Source organism: Micromys minutus (assembly GCF_963924665.1).
Source record: "Micromys minutus genome assembly, chromosome: 10".
Lineage (NCBI taxonomy): Eukaryota > Metazoa > Chordata > Mammalia > Rodentia > Muridae > Micromys > Micromys minutus.
Genome location: NC_137979.1, coordinates 34020592 through 34040706, shown reverse-complemented (window position 1 = coordinate 34040706; position 20115 = coordinate 34020592). Strand labels below are relative to the sequence as shown.

Here is a 20115-nt window from a genome sequence, read left to right as displayed (position 1 = left end):
GAACCCAAACAGCGTTCCCTCTTAGTGAAATGGAAAGAGCCTCTGAGAAGGCGGTGAGCTGAGGCTCCTGGCAGGAATGAATAGAGACAAAAGACTATTACTTAAAATCAGCTCCTCACAAATGAAGATGGAAAGCGGAAGGAGGAAACTAGCCCTAGTTCACGTTATTAATATTACTTATATCAAAATACAAAGCATGAGTATAGATCAATTGTTGGGCACTTTCTAGCACGGGAAAGGCCTTTCGTTCAGTCCTCAGCACTGGGGGAAAATAGGAAGGGCAGGGGAGATGGCTCAGCAGTTAAGTGCACAGAGTTCAATTCTTAACACCTACATGGCAGCTCACAGCTGTCTGCAACTCCAGTTCCAGGGCCTCCGACACCCTCACACAGACACATATGCAGGCAAAAAAAAAAAAAAAAAAAAAAAAAAAAAAAAAAAAAAAAATCAATGCACATGAAATAAAAAAAAAAAAAAAAAAAAAAGAAAAGAAAAGGGAAAACTAGCAACAGAGAGCAAAATCACACAAAGGACCAGGCATAGTGGCAAACACCTACATCCCAGCACTCAAGATGCTGAGGCAAGAGAATCACAAGTTCAAGGACAACCTGGGCTACATACGGAATAAACACAGAAGTGTGGGAAAGTATGCACTGGGAGGTGAGCAGTGATGTTTCTCTGGGTGATGTTGGCGAGGTAGCAGGAGCTGGTCCTTCACTCAGTGTTAGACATGTTTGGTTGTGGACTTGCTTTTCAACCATAAGTGTGTATTTTGGGAAGATGTAAACGAAGGTTTCCACGCTGAGAAAAGTCAAGAATGATGGAATGCAATAGAGCTAAAGGTAAAGGAAAAGAAAAGATTTTAATGATAAAACCTTATGCTAATTCAAGTTTTTTTTTTGTGGGTGCAGCAGAACTTTATTGATGGTATTCAAGAGAGTAGTGAGGGTTCCCTAAGTCCCTATTATTATGGGGGACTGAGATGGAAATCGTGAGGAAGATGCTCAGTGTTGGGGGCTGAGTTGGGATGGGGACTCCTCAGCAACTGAGGGCCTCTCTCTTGCTCTCAGTGTCCTTGCAGGGGGGGGTGAGTGGTCCAGGGTTTCTTACTCCTTGGAGGCCACGTAGGTCATGAGGTCCACCACCCTGTTGCTGTAGCCGTATTCATTGTCATACCAGGAAATGAGCTTCACAAAGTTGTCACTGAGAGCAATGCCAGCTCTAGCATCAAAAGTGGGAGAATGGGAGTTGCTGTTGAAGTCACAGGAGACAACCTGGTCCTCAGTGTAGCACAGGATGCCCTTCAGTGGGCCCTTGGCTGTCTGCTTCACTACCTTCTTGATGTCATCATACTTGGCAAGCTTCTCCAGGCGGCATGTCAAATCCACAACAGACATATTGGGGGTAGGAACACAGGCAGCCATGCCACTGAGTTTCCCATTCAGCTCTGGGATGACCTTGCCCACAGCTTTGGCAGCACCAGTGGATGCAGGGATGATGTTCTGGGCTGTCCCACGGCCATCACGCCACAGCTTTCCAAAGGGGCCATCCACAGTCTTCTGAGTGGCAGTGATGGCATGAACTGTGGTCATGAGCCCTTCCATGATACCAAAGTTGTCATGGATGACCTTAGCCAGGGGGGCTAAGCAGTTGGTGGTGCAGGATGCATTACTGACAATCTTGAGGGAGTTGTCATATTTCTCATGGTTCACACCCATCACAAACATGGGGGCATCTGCCAAAGGGGCGGAGATGATGACCCTTTTGTCCCCACCCTTCAAGTGGGCCCCGGCCTTCTCCATGGTGGTGAAGACACCAGTAGACTCCACAACATACTCAGCACCAGCATCAGCCCATTTGATGTTAGTGGGATCTCGCTCCTGGAAGATGGTGATGGGCTTCCCATTGATGACAAGCTTCCCATTCTCAGCCTTGACTGTGCCATTGAATTTGCCATGGGTAGAGTCATACTGGAACATGTAGACCATGTAGTTGAGGTCAATGAAGAGGTTGTTGATGGTGACAATCTCCACTTTGCCAGATCCTGAGCAGAAGGCAGCCCTGGTAACCAGGCGCCCAATACGGCCAAATCCGTTCACACCGACCTTCACCATCTTGTCTAAGGGATGGGGCTGGCACTGCACGAGAAGATGCGGCTGTCTGTAGAACAGGGAGGAGCAGAGAGCTGCTATTCAAGTTTTATGATCTGACGTTTACGACAGAGCAAAGGGAGGTGGTGTGAGCCTGTACACTCAATCCTTGGGAGGCCTAGGCAAGAAGATCACCACAAGTTCAAGGCCAGTCTGAACTTCTGCAGAGTTAGACCCTGACTTTTTAAAAGAAAGAAAGAAAAAAAAAAAAAAAACCAAAAATAAAGAGTTCATCACTGAGCTGGGTGTGGTGGCTTAGCACCTTTAGGAGACTGAAACAGGAGGGAGAGCTAGCCTGGTCTCCATAGCAAGACTATGTTTTAGGAAAATTAAAAGAAAAGGAAAAGTTCCTTGCTGGAACCCAAAAGTGACTCCAGCCACCCCCTCCCCTGCAAGCACTCTTGCCCCACAAGTACCCCCTGTTGAGCAGAACTTTCCCATGAACCTGAACCTGTAGCTTTGGGAGGTCCATATTGTTTTACAATGTAAAACAGAGTGAACATTTAGAGACATCTGCCTGGTGACCTGCCTCCTGTGTTATGTAACTGTGGGTTTTGGCTTCATGAGCCCTACTCTGTCTTGAAAGACTTTTTCTGGCAGAAGCCTTCTCTGAATGGCTGGCAGATAAAGGCCTGTGTCTTTCCCGGGTCCATCAATCATTACTGAGCATGCTTGAGCAAGACCAAGCACGTATTTTTATTGGGAGGAGAAAATATTTCAAGAGCTTCAGTTTAAACTCCCAACTTTAGCAAATACAGTTTATGTAAATGGTCTGGCTTAACGACATAGTCTACATTTTCTTCAGTCACTTGATTATTTAAACATGATCTGCACATGTGACAAGGATGCCTCGATCAGTCAAAGGGGAAGATGTGTTTTTAATAAATGGTTCTGAAAAATTCCCTGAACTTCTACACATGCAAGAGGAAATTTAGATCCCTACTCTCAGTCCTGTGAAGAATTCACTCAGCGGACCACTGGGGTTTCTTCTGAGTCAGGTGCTGACTCTGCAATTCTGACAGACTGAGTTCAACCCAGAACCCAAGATTCTCCTGAAGGTTCCTCTGACCTCCATGTGTGTGGCATGTGTGTGCACAGACACACTGCATAACCAATAAAAATAAAAGTAACAAAACAAAACAAATACCTCTCTCAAAATAAAGACTCTCAGAAAGACATGGGGACATAAATCTTTGATCTTGGATTAAATACTCATTTTTAAAATGTGGTGTAAAAAGGAAATAGAATAAAAAAAAAAAAAAAACAAGTAAACTGGATTTTGCCAAACTTAAAGACTTTCATGTATCAAAGGGTCAAGAAAAAGAGAGTTTTTTTAAAAATTTTATAGAATGGAAGACAATCTTTGCAAATTATAACTTTAAAAATGGACTGGGCTGTGTGTGGTGGTACAAATCTTTAATCCCAGCACTCAGGAGGCAGAGGCAGGCAGGCGGATCTTTGTAAATTTAGGGATATCCTTATCTACATAGTGAGTTTCAGGACAGCCAAGGCTATGTAGAGAGATCCAGTCTCTAAAAAACAAACAAACAAACAAAAAAGACTAGAAATCAGAATAGGTAAAGAATTTCTGTGACTCAACAAGAAAAAGATACACTTTATAAAAGGGCAAAGGGGTGTTAAAGATGCTTGTCCAAAGAAGATAGTTATTTAAATGGTTAATAATCACATAACCACATGGAATTTTGACTTTTCTGGGTATGTGCGTCATGATCCTAGCACTCTTGTGGAAAAGTGAGGGGGAAGGGTTGAGAGATCTGGAGGGGTCAAGGACACCACAAGAAGACTTACAGAGAAAATTAACTCTAGGCTCTAGGGTCAGGTACCAGGCTGGTCAGATGCTTTGATAGATAAAGATGCTTGTCACCAAACCTGACCACCTGAGTTCAATCTTCAGCCCCCAGGTGGTAGAGGGAAAGAACCAACTCCTGAAAGTTTCCTTCCAACCCCCACTTACACGCCACACAGTTAATCTGTCAATTAAAAACCAAAGCTAGGTAAGCTGCAAATTTGATTGAAACTGTGGAGAAACTAGGAGCCTCACCTACCGCTGATGGGAAGGTTTTGGAAACTCTTCAGAAAGAAGACACAGAGCATATGTGACGTAACGGAGCAGCTGAATCAAAACCATGCTCAGACAAAATTTGCCAAATGAACATTGCTGAGAGAATTTTGTAAAATTTACAAGGTGGAAACAGCCCCAGTGCCTACCAACCAATGAATGCGCAGACTCCATATGGCACAAACATACAGTGGATGTTATTTATCTTCCACAAAGAGTCAAGTTTTGGTAGATGTGGTGGACACGGGTGAACTATGAAAACATTGCAAAACGCCAGACTTATAAGAGTAGATATTATTTGATTCTATTATGTAAAATGTCCAGAATAGGAAAATGCCTCAATATGGCAAAGAGGTTTGTTGCCAAGGGCAAAGAAAAGAAAAGAACATTTATGTCCTCCTAAAGACTTATGAAGCTGGGTTTTTTTTTTTATGAAATTATTTTGTATCAGATAGTGTTGGCAGCTGTTGCAAACTGTAAATACACACTAACATTTGTAACTATATGAATTATATTTCATTAAACATATCACACAATTGGAGACATCCAGATAGTCTGATTTAATGAATGTCACTCAAGAGAACTGACACCCATGTTCTTTAAAAACTTCCAGGTGATTCTAAGGGATAGGCTAAGAATGGAGTCTGGTGAGGTGAGCTTCCATGGCTGCAATACTCCATGGGCATCACCACACCCTGCTACTGGGAAAAGCAAAAACTGCCTTCATAACTTTACATGGCAAGGGCAACTGGGCTGTCTGTGTCTTGAGCCTTCTGGCCCTTTGCCTAGGCACTTCTCTTGGCCAATTTTTATGGATCACTGGTTGCAGCTAAAAATCAAAGCCGTAAGTATGGATACAATGGGTTTTCTGAGTTCTGCGAGTTCTTCTAGGAAGTGTGAGCATGATCGTGGGGGATCTCCCAGGTTTCACAAACAGGATGATGGGAGAACAGAGAACTCCTAAGACACTCATCAGCATGTGATGTAACAGGAGCCTGCCAGGAGTAAGTTCTTATCCACAGTTGGTGAGCTGACATGGCATAAATATCCGGAACTTAGAAACACGGATCAGGAGGTTCATCTGGGAAAGGCTGATAGCAGATATACAGCAAATCATTCTTTACCACCAAGAGTCTCTCTCTCCCTCCCTCCCTCCCTTTCTCCCTCCCCCACCTCTGTGTGTGTGTGTGAGAGAGAGAGAGAGAGAGAGGGAGAGAGGGAGAAAGAGAGAGGAGAGAGGGAGAGAGGGAGAGAGAGAGCGCGCTTGCTTTATCTTGAATTTGGAGATGCTGCACTTCATTGAGTCAACCAAATTATTTTAAAAATTGATTTTGTTTATGTGTATATGTATACGTATGTGCACATGTGTGTCGGTGCTTTTCAAGACCAGAACGGGGTGTTAGACACACTAAAGCTGTAGTTACAGGCAGTTGTGTGCCATCTGTTTATGAGTGTGGGTATCTCACAGTGTGTGTGTGTGGAGGTCAAGGACAACAGCGGTCATATTTGCCAAGTAGGTCACTTGGGGTCCAAGCCAGATAGAAATACTGGTGACTTTTCTTTCCCAACAGGTTGCATAGCACCTTCCAGCTTTTTGGAAGGTAGTGAGCAGAAAGGAAACTTCTACTTGAAATGCAGCCTGCTTTCTTGGTGCCTTCCAACCCAGGTGTGTGGTATCTTCAACATTAGGATTTTATGTTGCAATAGACCCAATAACATTTAACGTTCTTAGGGTTTCTACTTAACAGACAACAGGTTCCTAAGGGAGAAACAGTGACTCTCCTCTCCCGCCCAGTGCTTTGGGTTGAACCCAGGGCCTTGTGCATAGTTGGTAAGTACACTACCACCAAACCACATTCTTATTTATTAAGAGGTTTGAAATTTAGGTACTACATTCAATTTGATGGGGCTACCCAAGATCAAAATGCAAGAGGCTAGACTTAACTCTTACACGTGTAACTATATAACCTAAGTCATGGTTCATGGGATTTGGCTTTATTACTACTGAGGAATACCCCTGGGAAACACACCCCCCAGCTATGCTTGTGGAAAGCTTTTACTTGTAACAATTTTTTAGATTTATCAAAAAGTTACTTGAAGGCAATATGAAGAAGTCTCTTATATTCTTCCTCCCCTAAATTCATCCACAGCTTTTTGACAGAGTAACGTTTCTACAAAATGACTCACCTAATTTTGATTGTGTATATAATTTATAATAAATCAAAATTCCCAGCTGGGCATCCATTGTTTCCAATTACATGGCTTGGTTCTTGGGCTGGGAATGGTATTGGCTGGGAGCTTACAGAGTTCTGGGCAGAGAATTCAGTGGTAGCTTGAGTTCCAGAACTTTCCATCTTTCACGGTGTTGAAAGGAAACTTACTTTCAGGGTTTGTTGTTGCTGCTGCTGTTCTAGTTCATGGCCTTACAGACTTAATCCATGGAGGCCAGGACAACCCGGGGTGCAGATTCCTTCTAATCTGCCTCCTCCTGCTTTGCAGCAAGGTGCCATTGCTGGGCTCTGCTCATTTTTAAAGCCTTTCTTTTCTCTCAGGGTAAATGTGTTCGCTGTTGCTCTGAACTCACTCAAGTTCAAAGGGTACTTAGCAGAGCCACCTGACTGCCATATTTGCATGAACTGGGCAAGGCTGTGGGGAAAAGTACATTGTGCCCAGGTTAGAGACAGACAAAAGAGAGCTTCAGGAAGAAGTTCACTATGTTCTCTAGCCCCAGGGCTTCTGAACTCTCTTGGAGACAATAATGTTGTCTCTTTTAAGCCCTTTCTTCCCAGAACACAGTGCCAAACATCCAGTCTCGTGAGAATGAGTGCCTTTGTGGTCCTTGGAGAGTCTTGTATGTTTGGGAGCATCTGGAAAGAAAGAGATAGGCTCAAGCCACAGATTGCTTGGCAGTGAGCAGATGCTAACCTGGGAGGCCATGTTGGAATGGCATGAGCTAGCTTTGTTCTTGGATCACCCTTAGAGATGCTCGAGATATGCATGTTAGGATAAGGACAAGGGTAGACTTACCAGTGTGAGATGGTAACTACTAACAGCAGGATGAAAGTATGAGCAAACCAAAGGCTACCCATTCTCTCCTCAGTCCACTGGGGCAAAGGAACATTGGGGTTTACACAGACCTCCATGCATGCTAGGTTATGAGAAAAATTCAAGTCCCAACAACTTTACTGAGAAATAGCAATGGAAAAGGAAATAGCAAAAAGGAGAACACAGTAAAACAGCTAGCACAGGGTCCTGACATAGCTGTCTCCCGAGAGGCTCTGCCAGAGCATAGCAAATACAGAGGCAGATGCTTGCAGCCAACCATAGAACCCCGTTCGTTCTCAGTTAGAGAAAGAATTGAAGGAGTTGAAGGGGTTTGCAACCCCATAAGAATAACAATACCAATCAATCAGTGCTCCCAGGGATTAAACCACTATCCAAAGACCCATGGTTCCAGCTGCATATGTAGCAGAGGATTGCCTTGTTGGGCATCAATGGGAGAAGCCCTGCCAAAGCTTAATGCCACAGTATAGGGGAATGTCAGGGTGGGGAGGTGGAAGGGGGTGAGTGGGTGGGTGAACACTCTCATAGAAGCAGGGAGAGGGGTGATGGGATAGGGAATATGGAGGGGAATCCGGAAAAGGGGATAACATTTAAAATGTAAATAAAATATATCCAATAAAAAAGAAAGAAAGAAAAAAAAATCCAACTAGCACTGTTTAGCTCACTTACAAATTAATTAATTTACTATATTTATGTATCTGTTGATATATGTATTTATCTATGTATATTTATTTATTTTTGTTTGTTTGGTTTGGTTTTGGTTGGTTGTTTGTTTAGACAGGGTTTCTCTGTATGGACTTGCCTGATCTAGAACTCGCTCTGTAGACCAGGCAGGCTTTGAACTCAAATAGATCTGTCTGCCACTGCGTCCCATGTGCTGGCACTAATGGCCTGTGCCACCATGGTGTTATGGGTTGTCCTGATGCTGTTTGAATTCTGATGTTAATTCCATCTAGAATGTGTGTTCTATCTCTTGTTCTCTCTGATTCATTTAGCAAGGCTTCTGGAGGAAATGGGCCTAGTTATAAGGTAAGCCATGTGAGGCATAGGAGAAGTGTTCTGATAAAGCCAGACAGAGGACACCAAATTTCCTGGTGAGATTCTCCCCTAGAAAAAAAAGTTTGCTTTTTTAATTTTTAAATATACCACTGGTCCTTTGCAGCAATTCCTCCATAAACCCTGAACAATGCTGAGAGGACCTGACAACCAAACCTGGACATAGCATGCATGCCGTCCAGTAAGATCAGAGGAAAGGCCTAAGCGCCTCAGACACCAGTGCCGAGCTTGGAGCGTAGGCACTGGCCCCACATTCCTAAAGATATCTTAGTTAAGTTCTGATTGCCAATGTGTACAAAAACTGCTGTTTCTAATTCATGCTTTAAAAGTTTAAAAATGATTTTAAACTATGTGTATTGTGTTGGGGTGGAAATAGGTACGCATGAGGGCAGGTGACGCAGGAGGTTCCAGGTATCAGATCCTCCTGGAGCTGGAGGTAAGGCAAGTTCTGAGCCATCTTTATGGATGCTAAGAACTGAACTCAGGTCATCGGGCAGAGCAGCATGAAGTATTAACCACCGACTCAGCTTTCCAGCCTCTTACCTCATGCTAAAAACAACTGACAGGTCCAGTTTCCCAGCCTCTTAACTCATGCTAAGAAGGACCCATACCCCAAAGGTCATGGCCACACTCCTGAATTAGCTATCCAGTCCTTCAGGATGTTGTATTGCCTTAGAATATGGAGTTACTGAGCCCTTCCTATTCCTCCCGTGTCAAAAGCCAGTACATACAATGCAGCTCCAGCAGGCCTGCTCTGTGATACATGCTTAGATCATTTCGATTGCTTGATGAGACTTATGTTCAAGACTGACCCCAGAAAATATTCTCATGTCCTCTGTGTTGTCTGTAGATACAGATATGTCAGGGAAAGAGGAATTGCTTAGGAGGACATTGCCTCCAATATGCTGAGATCCCAAGGACTCTATCTGTGTCCACGGACTCTCTGGAGGTACAGGAATGGTTCTCATAAATAGAATAATCAATGTGATACACAAATAAGAAGAACTCTTCAGCAAAAAGAAAGCTAAGGTTGGTTTATTTTGGACACAAACACGTTGGGAATTTGTCACCACAGTATAGATCTTCCTCTTCCGAGGATGCAATTCTAGGTCTAAGGAGAAGCCAAACATGAGCTCTGTGGATTCAGACGAAATCTTCTGGGGCTGACATCAGTTATGCTTGTAAAGATCCATCTTCCACGGGGCTGTAAGCCATCTACAATACAGATTTTATCACAACATTTCCTCTGTTTACAGACCTCTAGTGGTTCAGCCATGACTCCCTGCTGGCTAGCTCATTGCCAATTGGATGTGGGCTTGTTGTAGAGTTCCTTCCTAGACACTGGAGCTTTCTTTATAAATCATGTCTCAAATTCTCAAGAAGGGCCACCTTTCTCCCACTATTTGATCCTGCCTCCCTGGTGGGCTCTGTGTGTTCTAAATTAAGCTTCTGGTTGATCTCCACTCTGATATCTTTCCAGGCAAAGCTAGTCAGCACTGTTAGAACTTACTAGAAACTGGTGCAGAGCTCATGCTGACACACAGAGAATTTCTACAGTCTACTTACATTGACCTTTGAATCTACATTGTAACACATGCCTGTCTGACATTAAGGTATTCCATAAATGACTGTTCCCCTTAACTTCATTGTCTTCTCCCTCCCAGGAGGAGTTGTTGTCCTGAGAGTCAAATCTCTTTTGCTGGGGTGGAAAAGAGTGAGATATCCCAGTTTCTGACCATGTGAGTCTAATTTGTGGTGGCTTGTGTCATCTTAGTCATGGTGGAACTATCTTTGCAGTGGAGAGGACACAGATCAGGTGACCTTGTGTCTTTCTCCCATCTTCTTCCAGTTCCTTTCTCTTGTGCACATCCAGACTTGTATGCACCCAGTAGACAAAGCAACATGGTACTGTCCAAGGAAAGTCCCCTGGAAACTGACTCGGTCTCTTAGACATACCTAACAGGATGTTGTAGTAAGGGTGACAATGGCCCTTCTAGCCTTATAGATTTGAATAATCAGTTCACAGCTTTTGGAACTTTGGGGAAATATCTTGGGAGGTATGCATTTGTTGGAGGCATTGTATCTCAGGGGACAGGATAGGAGTCCCACTCTCTTCCTCAGGATTGCTTCTCAAGATGTAAGCCTATAGGCAATGCTCCAGTGCTGTGCCCTTGCCTGCTGCCACGCTCCCCACCACCATGGTCTTAGACTCACTCTCTGAACCTGTGAGCCCTAAGTAAACTTCCTTATATAAGTTACCTTGGTCATGGTGTCGCATTAGAACAATAGAAAAGTAGGAAATAGGTCTCTACTCACTTAAAAGACAGGGTGTTTGCAGACATGCCCACAGCCATTGCTGCAGCATTTCTGTTTTCCAGAGCACTGTTGATCTCCTGAGCATTGTTCAACACAGATGGCAACAGACCCTTTGGAATTCTCAGGACAGGCTCCAGGTTTTTCTAATGCTGAAATGTACAATGGTGTTTACACATCCTGAAGCATCCAGAAAGGCAAGGTTGAGTATTGATGCTCATCACCTGCCGGAGACTAGCTCATTCTCTATCCTCCAATCCACCCTGGGGCTCTTCCCTTAGCTTCACAAGCTCCAGTCTTGCTCTTAAGCTCTACTGTTGATTTTGTCCCTTGGAGGAGTGTTCTCCCCCTCCCCAGCCTATGCAGTCTCAGTAGAAAGCTCCTTCCACCATCGAAGCCCCTTCTTTTTTCCTTAGAAGATGCCATGAAGTCTCTAATGACAGCCACAACTCTCTCATCACACCAGACCCCTGGCTCGTCACTGAGCATGTGCTTTCACAAGTCCCAAATGCAAGACACATCTCCAAACTAGAGGAGAAACCCTAATCTCTATCCCAGCTTCTGTCAGATACATTTCCCTCCCTCTTTCTGTCTGTCTCTTTGTCTCTCTTTCTCTTCCTCCCTCCTTCCCTCTCTCCCCCTCTCTTCAAGAAATGTGGAGTGATCACTATTATAACCCAAAGGGAGCAAGTTTGATTCAAGCACTGTGTACGTGGCCTTCCCCCGTGGTAGCTCATCCCCAGGTCCTAGTGGGTTTTGAGCTCTCTCTGATTTCAGCTTGGAGCCCCTTAACATACTTACTTTTGGAATTAGATAGAGCCCAGGCTATATTCATCTTCATGGAAATCAAAGCTACCAGCACAAAGACTGCGGCTGTCTTCATGTTGACTCTGGCTGGAATGAACTGACAAAGCAATTTATACCCCCAGTAACAGTAAGAAGCACAGGTGTGGGAGGGGGCAGTCAACCAGGAAATATAAAAAAGAGCTTTCCAGTGGTGCATGCCAAGAACTTGGTTCTTTTTATATTTCATCTGACTCGTCTCTAGTTACAAATAGAGTATTGTTCCTTGTTCTGTTCAAATAATAACCAGGAAAAAGTCAAGAACACAGTTTAGCCCTGTGTTCCTCCTTACATCACAGCTTGGCTCTTGTATGGGTGGTGATCACATACTCATACAAGGAAAAGCCTATTTCTATGTATATCAGCATCTCACAGTATAAGCTTATGCAGAGACTCTCTGTGAGGTGTCTCAGGGCAATTCTGTGGCTTCCTAAATATCCAATTACATACAGAAGTGGCATGCTTCTGAGAGATGGTAGCTGTATACTTGGGGGATTTAGAGGTGATACCAAAACACTGTGAAATCTGAGCCCCTTTTATCTACAATAGACAATGAAGTCACTCTGGGAAGAGATGGATACTCAGAGATTTCAAACCGGCTAGGGTTGAAAGTAAGGAAGCAAATTCTACAATGATGGTTGGTTGCCTTTGACCAGTGCTTTTCTTTAAGTCAGGTCTTTATACATAAGCTGCATATGTGAGCTGTGGAAGGTAGGAAGCCCTAGGAGAACATGCAGTGTCCCTTGTTCCCAGCAGAGAGCCTGCCTCTTCTGCTCTCCAGAATACAGACTCAGAGACAGAGCTGTGGCTGGACAGTCCAGAGCTGTGGGAATACCACAGTCACCCCGTGGGTGGCTCTCTGTGTCTTCGCTCTATAGGCTTCCTTCTCACAGTCTGAGGGAGTTGTTTGGTCACATGTTTTGTTCCATGTGTGTCTAGTCCTTTCTTTATTTTGAGGAGACATTCCAGGGCATTCCAGAAAAAGGAAAAACCCTTGTATTTGTTTTTAATGTCATAATTTTAAGATGACCATAAACTGACAATATACAACAATGTTGTCATTTTTGTTTGTTTGCTTGCTTGATTTTTTTTTTTTTTTTTTTTTTTTTGCTCTTGTTGTTTGTTTTCTGGTTGTTGTGACATGGTTTTGCTGTGTAGCTCTGGTTCTCCTGAAACCAGCTCTGTAGACTAGGTTGGCATTAACGTTAGAGATCCACTTGCCTGTGCCTCACCTGCTCTGGGATTAAAGGTGAACACAACTACCAGTTGGCTTAAGACACAGCAGTTGTATGGAAATAACAGGCCAGAGACTTCTGCTTTCTTTGGCAACTTTGGCCAAGCAAACACAGGTATTTCTATTTCAGCCCTACTTATTACTGCTAACTCTTGGATCACATATTATACAACACACTATAAAAGTGTCTTTTTATTCATGTGTGTGTGTGTGTGTGTGTGTGTGTGTGTGTGTTATGAAGAGGGCTGTAAAGGGTTAATAGGCCGCAGAAACATTCAAGATGTTTCAGAAGTCCTGAGAAGCAGGGAAACAGATTGATGAGATGGTGGCTGCAAGTGAGGCCACTTCATGTCACTTACTTGAAAGCAAAGCTATAGAGTTGAATTTAGCTTCAGAAGCAAAGAGAGGATCATGCCCAGATAGAGATGGATGGCAGGTCCAGATGGGTGAACATCAGACAGACAATGGAGCTACATACAAGAGGACCTCAAAGATCCCAAGACTGCCCTTGTAAGATAAAAATAAACCCAAAATTTCTGGTGACCTTTCAGTTGAATTCTAACTTTTTATATAGACAGGAAGTGGGGTTTTTAAATGTATCCTTTTCAAAATTTTAAACATTATTTTAAATTATGTTTATGTGTAGTAAGGTGGGTGAGTACACCTGCACTAAATGCAGGAGTCTATAGAAGTCAGAGGTGGTAGATCCCACATGGACCTGGATTCATAGTAAGTTCTGAGCCACCTCATGTGGACTCTTTAAACAGAGCTCAGGTTCTATGAAAGAGCAGTATGTGCTATTTACCACAGAACCAGTTCCCCTGCCTCTTAACACTGAGTCAGTTCTCCTGACTCTTAACTTATGCTAAGAACCCACACCCCAAAGGTCATTCTTGTGCCTCAGGAGTTCGACAGCCACTCTTGCAGGATGTTGTATTGATTTACAATAGGGAATTCCTGAGCCCTATCTGCTTCTCCTGCATCATTCATTAAACAAATACAGCTGCAGCAGACCTGCTTTATGAGACAGGCATGCTCAGGTAACTCTGGCTGCTTGAGTAAACATATTCAAGAATGCTTCCAGAAAATATTGCTATGTCAATTGCCTTGTTGCTATAGATGGACAAGGCAGGGGCTGAGGAATTACCGAGGAGGAGCTTGTCCTGGGATTGCTGGGATCCTGAGGCCTCATCGTTCATGGAAAGCTGCAGGGATGGCTCTGTCATCAGAACAGGCAATAGGATGTGAAAATAAGAACTGTACAACAAAAAGATTGCTAAGCATGGTTTATTTTTGGACACATTAGGAAGTCGTCACCAAGGTATGGATCTTCCTCTTTTAAAGATGCAATTTTAGGTTTATGGACAAGCCAAGCATGGGCTCCGTGGATTCAGAAGAAATCTGGGGCTGGCCATCAGTCATGCTTCTGAAGATCAAATCCATCTTCCACATGGCTGTAAGTCATCTACAATACAGATTTGATCATGCCATTTCTTCAGCCTAGAAACCACTAGTTATTCAGCTTTACTCTCTGCTTGGCAGCTCGTTGATGATTAGATGTGGGCATCTTTTAGACCCTCCTCATTTATCTGAAACAGTAAATCTGCCAACTCCCAACTAGGGCCCACATTTTTCTAATCATCTAATACTGACTCCCTTGTCTGGTTGGCTTTGTGTGTCCTGACTTAAGCTTCTCCTGGTTGATCTCCACTCTGACATCTTCCCAGAGCAAGCTAGTCAGCTCTGTTAGAACTTATTAGAAACTGGTGCAGAGCTCATGCTGACACACAGAGGATTTCTACAGTCTACTTACATTGACCTTTGAATCTACATTGTAACACATGCCTGTCTGACTTTAATGTATTAAATATTGTCTGAATTGATGCCCTGATCAGAACTTGGGAGCTGGTTCCCTACCCATCCCCCAGAGGAAGCCCATAACCTAGGTCTTCTAACATGTCCAGGATCATAGGATCACAGGAACACAGGATCACAGGATTACAGGATCACAGGTATGCTAACAGGCCCAGGATCACAAGATCACAGAGGAAGCTTGACTCCCAGGAGTTTGGACATACCCAGGAGCACTGGAGTTCTGACTCACTCAAGGACCTCCATATCTTAGTCACGCTGGAACATCAGTATCTCAGAGGCAGCTTTACTCCTAGGAGCTCAGACACACTCAGGATCCCATATATTGCAAGGCAGGGATTCGTTGGAGGCATTGTGTCACAGGGGACAGGCTAGAAGGTTTTAGAGGCCCATATTCTTCCCAGTTATCTTACTCTCTTCTTCAAGATTGCCTTTGAAGCTATAAGCCTATAGGCAATGCTCCAGTGCTGTGCCCTTGCCTGCTGCCACGCTCCCCACCACCATGGTCTTAGACTCACTCTCTGAACCTGTGAGCCCTCAGTAAACTTCCTTATATAAGTTACCTTGGTCATGGCGTCGCATTAGAACAATAGAAAAGTAGGAAATAGGTCTCTACTCACTTAAAAGACAGGGTGTTTGCAGACATGCCCACAGCCATTGCTGCAGCATTTCTGTTTTCCAGAGCACTGTTGATCTCCTGAACATTGTTCAATGCAGATGCCAATAGTCCCTTTGGGATTCTTGGGACAGGCTCCAGGTTTCTCTAACTCTGAAATATACAATGGTGTTTTTGCAGCCTGAGGATGTCAGAGAGACAAGGTTGAGAATTGATGCTAGAGATGGGAAGGCTCATCACCCGAAGGAGACTTTCTTACTCCACATCCTCCTTTACAATCCGGGGCTCTTCCCTCAGCTCTTAAGCACAGCTGTTGAATCTCACCCTTGGATAAGTGTTCTCCTTCTGCACAGTCTACACAGTCTCAGTAGAAAGAACCTTCCACCATCCCAGCATGTCTTTACACCCCTGAAGGTGCCATAAAATCTCCAATAACACCCACACTTCTCTCATTCACAAGAGCCACTGAGCAAGTGCTCCCACAATTCCAAAATGCAAGGCACATCTCTAAAAGAGGGGAGCTGCTCTCATCTCTATACCAGCTTCTCTCAGATTCCTTTCTAGTCTCTGTCTCTGAGAAAGATAAGGAATGCAGAGTGATCACTCTCATAGAACAGAGGGAGTGAGCTTGGCCCCAGCAGATGTGACATGACTTTCCCCTCTAATAGTATAAGCCCAGATCCTAGTGAGCTGTAAAGAGTCCCCTGTCTTTTCAACCTGGATACCCTTAACACACTTACTTTTGCGAGAAGACAGAGCATAGGAAATGTCCGTCCCCACAGCAATCAAAACCATCAGAAGCAGGACTGTTGCTGTCTTCATGTTGGATCTGGATCGACTGAATACACAAATAATTTATAGTCTCAATAAAGCTAGAAGTATGGGTGTGGGAGGAAGCAGTCAATGGGGAAATCTATAAAAACAAGAGATTTCCAGAAAGTGCCTGCCCATCACCTGATCCTTCTTCTATTTCATAACTTCTCTCTAATTGTTCTTTGGTAGATGTAAAATAACCACGCAAGATTCATGAACATATTCTTGTTCCGCGTACTTGTTACACCACAACCTGACCCTCATAAAAATGATGAGCAAAGGAACTTTTTATTTGTATAGAATCTCATACTGAGAGCTGGAGTATAGCCACCCAGAGAGTGTTGTCAGGGCTGACCTGGGGCTTCCTGGACATCCAATTACATGCTGATGTAGCATTATTCTGAGAGAGATGGGGCTGTGTCTTTGGTGCTCTACAGATGAGATTCCTAAACACTGGCAAATCTGGGCCCCTCTTGCCTTCCAATGTAGGCATTAAGTCACCCCTGGAAAAATAGATACTGAGTAACTTCCAACTGGCTATGCTCAGTTGAAAACAAAGAGACATTTTCTGCAATGATGGTAAGTCAGGTCTTTATACAGAAACTGCATATGTGAGTTGTGGAGGGTAGGGAGCCCTAGGAGAACATGCAGTGTCCCTTGTTCCCAGCAGAGAGCCTGTCTCTTCTGCTCTCCAGGATACAGACTCAGAGACAGAGCTGTGGCTGGACAGTCCAGAGCTGTGGGAATGCCACAGACAGTGTGTGGCTGGCTCAGCTGTATCTTCTCTCTTATGGTTTCTTCTCTGGTTTTGAGGGGAGTTGTTTGGTCACACGCTTTCCTCCCTTTGTTTCCAGTCCTTCCTTCAGTTTGAGGAGACATCCCAGGGTGTGTGTAACATTTCTCCTTTGCTTCGTGCATACTTTGATAGGAACACAGTCAAATTATTTTGCATTTTAATAATGTTATAATTTATATAATATATATATAATCACAATATAGGCTTTTGTTTCTTTCTTTTGTTTTTGTTGTTTGATTTTTTTTTTTTTGGTGTTGTGACAAGGTTTATCTGTGTAGCCCTGGCTGTCCTGGAATTTTCCCTGTACACCAGGGTGCCCTCAGACTCAGAGATACACCTGCCTCTAGTTCCCACTGATGAAATTAAAGGCGGATACCACCACTATTTGGCTTAAGACAGAGCAGTTGTAATGGAAGCAACTGCTCAGATAGTTCTACTTTCCTTGGCAGCCCTGGCCCAGGTATAAAACTGAAATCATCAATATCAGCTCTCAGATCACATACTATATAACACAGAGTAAATACATCCATCTATATCCTCATATGTTTATATAAACATGTGTTACAGAAAAGACTGCAAAAGGCTAACTGTCCACAGTCCTGAGAAACGGAGAAATGTAAGTAGAGTCTAGTTTGATGAGGTAAGGAACCAGGGTGTAGGAGAGAAGCTGCAGAAACTGTGGTGGCTTGAAGTGAGGCCACTCATGTCTTTCATGTCACCATCTTGAAAGCAAATTTTCCAGGGTGAGTGTAACTGTGGAAGCAAAGAGCCAGACCAGGCCTGGATGAAGGAACTGGAGGACAGATGCATGGCAGATCCAGATGGGTGAACAAGAAGAAAGACAGACAAGGGAACTACATAGAAGGAGACATAGGTCATCGAGTAACAGGTGAGCCATGAGAGAACCAGGAGGAGAGCTATGAGAGAGACAGACACGGGACACCTAACTTTGCAGATAAAGTTGGGGAATGTAGTAAAGATAATGGAGGTTCACTATTTGCTGGTTCACTATTTGCTGGTGAGACTCTCCTCTGAACAGGAAGGGTTTACCTTTTCTTCACTGAGCCTTTGCAGTGAATCCTCCATAAACCACAACAATGCTGGGAGAACCCAAAATCAAACCTAGATATGCCTTGTACCAATTCAGGAAGAAAGGGGGAAGACTAAAAGCACCTTGCAAATACCAAGTGCTGACCTTAAAGGATGGGAATGGCCCAAAATTCTTGGTGGTATTTCAGTTAACTCCTAATACAGACAAGAAGTAGTGCTCTAATTTATGCTTCTTAAGTATTCTAACAATTATTTAAATTAATCTGTATGTTTCTTTGAGGTAGGGCATTTGTGCACTGCATGCAGGATCTGAGGAGGCCAGAGGTATCAGGTATCTCTGGAGATGGAGTTGTAATAAGTTCTGAACTACCAGGTGCAGATGTTGAGAACTGATCTCTGGAAGAACAGTATATGCTATTAACCACCAAGTCAGCTCATATGCTCCTAACCCTTGGTAAGAAGAACCCATATTCTGAAGGTCATGATTGAGCTTCTGGCATTACATATCCAGTCCTGCAAGATGTTGTATTGCCTATCACAGGGAATTCTGAGCCATTCCTGTTCCTCCTGAGTCATCACCCAGTAAATACAGCATCAGCAGACCTGCTCTGTGGAACCTGCTAAACTCATTTTGATTGATTGACCAAATTATACTCACACAATAGAAAAATTCTCTTGTCCTCTATGTTGTTTGGAGACACAGACATAATAGGAGAGGAATTGCTTAGGAGAATCTTGTCCTCAATTTGCTGGGATCCTGAGCTGTGTTTATGGGAGGCGCAGGGATGGCCCTGCTGATCAGAAGAGTCAATAGGATGCACAAACAAGAACTCTTCAAAAAGAAGAAAGCTATCGACAGTTTGTTTTGGACACAAACACATTGGGAAGTTGTCACCACAGTATAGATCTTCCTCTTCCAAGGATGCAATTCTAGGGCTAGGGAGGAGCCAAGCATGGGCTCTGTGGATTCCGAAGAAATCTTCTGGGCCTGGCCATCAGTCATGATTTTAGGGACTGAATTTATCTCCCACAAGGCTGTGAGGCATCTGAAGTATAGATATGATCATGGAGGTTCCTCTGCTTAGAAAGCTCCAGTTGTTTAGCCCTCCATGCTTGATAACCCATTGTTCTTTGTATGTGGACATCTTGTAGTGTTGTCCCTGACCCAGACATCATGTGCAATCATTTCCCATGTCCCCAAAGGGTTCACATATCTCCCACCATCTGATTCTGCCTCTCTTGTCTGGTGGGCTTTGCGTATCCTCACTTAAGCTTCTCCTACTTGACCTGCACATCTTTCCTGGCAAAGCTGTTAACCACTGTTAGAAACCACTAGAAACTGGTGCAGAGCTCACACTGATACACAGGCTGTTTCTGCAGTCTAATTACATTGATCTTTGAATCTCCTTTCTAACACATGCTTGCCTGACACAAGGCATTCAATAAAATAAATGTTTCCATTAACTGCATTCTCTTCTCATTCCCTGGGACATGAGTCTTTTTGAGAGAATCTAAAACCTTTCACTGAGGAGAAGAGTGAGATGTCCCAGGTTAGGACCATGTGGCCCTATGTCATGGTTACTTTTTTCCCCTTTAGTCACTTTGAGTTTGTTTTCACATAGTAGAGGACTGTGCATCCTGTACCACAATGTCCTGCTGCCATGCTTCTTACCATGATGGTAAAGGACTCACTCACTGAGCCTGTAAGCCCCCAATACTATTTTTTCTGTAAGTTTTTTTAGTCATGGTCTCATCACAACAATAGAAGAGCAAAACACAAGAGTATAGTAACTTTAAAGTGATTTGGACTCAAGAGATAGACACATGCAAGCAGGTCCAATGCTGCAACAGTTCTGGTCATAGGAGCATGGTTCCTTTCCAGTGCATCATCAATCCAAGTTCCCAAACCTCTTGGAGGCTGTTTGGGACATGCTCCAGGTTTTTCTAATGCTGAAATATGCAATGGTGTTTATGCAGCCAGAAGACATCAGAGAGACAAGGTTGAAAATTGATGCTAGAGACCTAAAGGCTCATCACTTGCTGGAGACTAGTTTACTTTATTTCTTTAATTGCACCCCAGGGCCCTTCCCTCAGCTTCACCAGGTCCTGTCTTGCTCTTAAGCACAGCGGTTGATTCTCACCCTTGGGCAAGTGTTCTCTCTCCATAGCCTATGCATTCTCAGGAAAAAGAACCTCCCACCATTACAGCCTCTTCTTTACACCCTAAAA

The 20115-nt window shown here is 43.8% G+C and overlaps 1 protein-coding gene and 1 long non-coding RNA gene across 2 annotated transcripts; both read right to left on the bottom strand.

Annotated features, from left to right (window-relative positions):
- Nucleotides 1-1106: 1106 nt before the first annotated feature.
- Nucleotides 1107-2114, bottom strand: LOC308425674 (glyceraldehyde-3-phosphate dehydrogenase-like; the record flags this gene model as incomplete). The annotated part of the gene is made up of 1 exon (XM_080923113.1): nucleotides 1107-2114. The coding sequence occupies one exon, from the start codon at nucleotides 2112-2114 to the stop codon at nucleotides 1107-1109; it is 1008 nt and encodes a 335-aa protein (XP_080779239.1).
- A 7270-nt stretch (nucleotides 2115-9384) lies between these two features.
- Nucleotides 9385-11577, bottom strand: LOC308426540. The gene is made up of 3 exons (XR_013975214.1): nucleotides 11464-11577; nucleotides 10666-10814; nucleotides 9385-9564 (listed from the first exon to the last, which is right to left on the bottom strand). It is a non-coding gene; the product is annotated as an uncharacterized lncRNA (long non-coding RNA).
- Between the last annotated feature and the right edge of the window lie 8538 nt (nucleotides 11578-20115).